The sequence below is a fragment of the Etheostoma spectabile genome, chromosome 4 (assembly GCF_008692095.1).
Source record: "Etheostoma spectabile isolate EspeVRDwgs_2016 chromosome 4, UIUC_Espe_1.0, whole genome shotgun sequence".
NCBI classification, from domain to species: Eukaryota; Metazoa; Chordata; class Actinopteri; order Perciformes; family Percidae; genus Etheostoma; species Etheostoma spectabile.
Genome location: NC_045736.1, coordinates 12,916,207 through 12,920,665, shown reverse-complemented (window position 1 = coordinate 12,920,665; position 4,459 = coordinate 12,916,207). Strand labels below are relative to the sequence as shown.

At 39.2% G+C, this 4,459-nt stretch overlaps 1 protein-coding gene across 1 annotated transcript; it reads right to left on the bottom strand.

The window, feature by feature from the left end:
- Positions 1 to 1,820: 1,820 nt before the first annotated feature.
- Positions 1,821 to 2,680, bottom strand: LOC116687773 (histone H1-like). The gene has a single exon (XM_032513381.1). The coding sequence runs from the start codon at positions 2,522 to 2,524 to the stop codon at positions 1,907 to 1,909; it is 618 nt and encodes a 205-aa protein (XP_032369272.1). The 5' UTR covers positions 2,525 to 2,680; the 3' UTR covers positions 1,821 to 1,906.
- Positions 2,681 to 4,459: the final 1,779 nt, after the last annotated feature.

Sequence of the window (4,459 nt, the reverse complement as noted above, 5' to 3'; positions counted from 1 at the left end):
GGGCATGATGGTGACCCTCTTGGCGTGGATGGCGCACAGGTTTGTGTCCTCGAACAGGCCGACCAGGTAGGCCTCGCTGGCCTCCTGCAGAGCCATGACGGCGGAGCTCTGGAAGCGTAGGTCGGTCTTGAAGTCCTGAGCGATCTCTCTCACCAGACGCTGGAAGGGCAGCTTGCGGATCAGCAGCTCCGTGGACTTCTGGTAGCGACGGATCTCCCTCAGAGCCACGGTACCGGGCCTGTAACGGTGAGGCTTCTTCACGCCGCCGGTGGCCGGGGCGCTCTTCCGGGCAGCCTTGGTGGCCAGCTGCTTCCTGGGGGCTTTGCCTCCGGTGGACTTACGAGCGGTCTGCTTGGTTCTTGCCATTTTAGTTTCTCAGTCTTTTCTGTGTTCACAGCTCAAGAAAGAATAGTGCTCGGGCTGAGCAGCGGCTTTATAAAGGAACTGCCGGAGCCAGCGCGGCGCTGATTGGTCCAGACCGGGAGACACGCGGGCTTTAGCTAAGTAACTATTGGACAAAGTAAAATTCAAACAGCAGCTGTATCAATGTTAAAATATGTAGGCTACGGGTTGGAACAGACAGACAGATGTGATGTTTGTACATTTTTACTTCTTTTTTTTACAATTAGTTTCTTCCATTGACCTATATGGTCCTTGTGTGAGTTTCTGACTGATAACTGATAACTTTATTGATCCCCAAAAATGGGAAATGATGGTCTTACAACAGCAAAATCAGTCACACAGCACAGAATATAAATATGAATGAAATACTAGGATACAATACACATGAAATAATAATAGGAATAAGATAAAGCTTAACACTTGGTTTTGATTTCTTGAAGAAAAATGATTTATCACACATTTTACTAAGCATTAAGTAACTTTAGGTTTAGATTTTAATTAATTTGAGAAATCTGTAGAATTTATAAACATCACATTGTCAAAAAAATTGACAATGAATCGTTTTAGTACACATTTTCATGTGCAATCTGGGATATTATAGTTATTTCTTTATAACTTGACGGAATATGTAACCTATCCGGTTTAAATAAATTGTCTAAGTGGACGTTGAAACACACGTGATTAAATAGGTATCTATGTTTATTTGTAAATGTTTTAGCCAGTAACTGTTAATAGCCCAAAGGTTTTACCTCCATGTTAAATAAATGTCACATAGAGATCAGGTATTAAGTTAAAACAGAAAGTCGATTATAAATTTTTTTCCTTTTGAATTTACAATAATATTAACTGTGGTTTCACATGTATGTCGTTGCCTTTCTTGTCTCTCTTTAAAAACAGGATTAATCTCAATGGGACCGCAATATATAAAAATCTAAAAGGTGTGTGTTATAATGTGATTTACAATCTGAAAGATCCATTGAGTGTAAAGTTGATGAAACAATAGTGTTGATCATCACATGCTTCTTCTTTTGAATATGGACCCTTACATTCATTTTAATATATGTATATAATAAATAAGTAAATGATCTAATCACATTTTTAAGTTTGAAAATGTAGCACATTAATATTAACAGCAAATAAATTACTATTAACCTAAAGATTTGATGTATAGCAACATGTTTTTAATAAATAAAACAATGAAAAGAGAACTCTTACTTGAATCTGTGACTAAATTCAGAAGATGTAGTGTTACTAACTGGTGTGTTAGCGCCATCAGGAGATAAAACTCTGAAGGAAGGTTGGGAAATATATTCTAATTAATTCTGTTCTTTGAATGCATTAATGTAACTACAAATAGATTACTCCTCATTAGCATAATGTAAGATCAACGTGTTTTGATTGAATAGAAACAGACATGATGTTGTAGGACAACAGCTCTCTCGTGAGTCTGTGGTGGCTCTTAAAAGAGCCTTTTGGTGCACTGAGTGCAGATTAAAGAGCCACTTCACTTCTTGGACTTCTTCGCTGCAACTTTCTTTGCCGGAGCCTTCTTCACGGGGGTCTTCTTCTTCGCGACCTTTTTAGGGGCAGCCTTCTTGGGAGTAGACTTCACTGCTGGCTTTTTGGCCGCTTTCTTCACAGGAGACTTCTTGGCTGCTGGTTTCTTGGCTGCTGGTTTCTTAGCGGCGGTTTTCTTGGCTGCAGTCTTCTTCACTGGTGTTTTCTTAGCTGCTGTTTTCTTCTGCGGGGACTTGGCGGCGGGTTTCTTCACTTTAACGGGGGCTTTCTTGCCGGGCTTGGCAGCTGTGGTCTGAGACTTTGGGAGCTTGAAGGACCCGGATGCGCCGATCCCTTTATTCTGGACCAGCTTTCCGTCGGTCACCAGCTTCTTCACCGCGGTGTTGATGCGCTTGTTGGCCTTCTCCAGGTCGATTCCTTTGGTGGCCAACGTCTTTTTGATGGCCGGAAGCGAGGTGCCTTTACGGTCCTTGGCCTCGGTCACGGCGTCGAGGATGAGCTTCGGGAGGGAGGGTCCGTCGCTCTTTGCCCGGGGAGCTGCCTTCTTCTTGGGGGCTTTAGCCGGGGCTTTCGCCGCGGGAACTGCTGGAGCTTCTTCTGCCATGTCTGAGTGTTTCTCTGTCGAGTTTCAGTCTGCTGTGTTCAGCTCGGGCGCGAGGCGGGACTTATATAAAGCCCATGAGAACCGTGGAGAGTCAACCCACAGCCGCGCCGCTGCCCTGCTGAAAATGTGGCGACACTTTGTGTTTTCTCTTTCACAATTTGGGGATAAAATGCATAGAAGAGAAACATTTTAAAGCACAATAGTTGTTGTAGCAGAGTGAAAACCTTCTCCCCTTCACACTGAGCTCATGTCTGGTGACGAGGACTCGTTTATTTGATTACAGGAGGCTTCAAACCTTACGGATACACAGTCATTTTGGACTACTCGCAGCGAGTTTTCCTCACATTTTGTCTTTAAAAATATTTAAAAGTAATGTGAATTAAGTGTGACAGTGATGTTCAAGTAAGCAGAGACGTGTGAGAATAGAATTAAAGTGAAATCACTGCATTAATGGGTTTTATTTAGTTTAAAATGGGGGAGTTTTCAGTGGTGGTAAACACACTGGGTGCTGGGTGTGAAGGTTGACAGGTTTATCCGCTGCATTGATCCTTCACATGATGGATTTGACACGATGGGCCTCCAAACACAGGTTAATATTTCTCTCTTCTTCTCTTCTGCTGTACACAATGTAACAATTATTTGCAATTTAAAGGAAATGTGGGATTGCAAATAAGTTGTAAAATTTGACACTTAAAGCTTCAGATGATAATGTCGGTCTGTGGAAGCCACTTTCCGCCAATGTGATGACAAAAGACTGTAAGTCTTTATAATTAGAAACCTAGAAGGCTTTTTTATCTCAAAATAATGATAGGCATACTATCTACTTCTTCAAAATAACGGGTTAGTGCAGGATATTATGCCATTATTTTAAGAGTTATTATTTTGAGGTTTCTCATAACGACTAACAGCTTCTTTTGGTTTGGTTTGACATGATAGGTTAATATTCTCTTTCTGCTCTAGCCTACACAACCCTGGCTCTGACTATAACTGTGATATTTTGAATACACTGAACGAGGATACATAGGTTAAAAGATATTTAAAAATGTGCAAGTTAAAACTAACTAAACTAAGTTAAAATGGTGTAATTCATTGCACTGCTTGGTTAAAAAGATGGTTAATTATTTCTTTGAGTTAAAATACTCTAACATTTGGGAAATAAATAAAAATGTTGCCAGCTAGCTGATGATACAGCTATTTTCTTGACAGATGATTTTCAGGATAAATATATATCATATTAAAAGTTTTACCCTTTTTCCGCTCAAACAAAGCAACAGAAAAACAACAGAATCTGGGTGTATTCCTGTTAAAGAGGAAGAATCAGAATCAGACAAGAAGAAATCCAATTTTCAACCTCTCATTCCAAAAGTTAAAAATAAATTTGATAGACGGCTCATGAGAGATTCATCACTCGGTCCGTACTTTTGTCCAAATCTGAAGGATTAGAGTAGTTCATCTGGCCTCACTATTTAAATAAAAATACCTTATGTAATCCAAACAACAAAGGAGGTTTGAATGTTCTTAATTTCCTTACATCTGATATAATTTTAAAGGTCAACTGGATTAAATATTAAATATAAATAAAGATAAACATCTCTGAAACTGCTCATTCTGCAGATACACATGTTCACATTTTAGTCATACAACTGCAACAAAACCTTAATTTATTTACTCTTTATATAGACAAAAGCATCACATTCTTCCAGTTGAAAGTTGAAGAAAGCAAATGTTCTGATATTTTAGCTTTAAAAATGACTAAATGTAAATCAGAATCAGAAATACTTTATTGATCCCTGAAGGGAAACTGTGTTGCAGTTGCACAAATAGTATAAATATCAGAGTAGAAATATAAATAAATATAAGGCATGTGGATATGTACGGTATTTACTTAAAGGAATGTTATGATACAGTAGTTACATAATTGACATAATTAAGGAG

Excerpts from the sequence above, each read along its gene's own strand:
- LOC116687773 (XM_032513381.1), bottom strand. The coding sequence starts at position 2,524 with ATGGCAGAAGAAGCTCCAGCAGTTCCCGCGGCGAAAGCCCCGGCTAAA.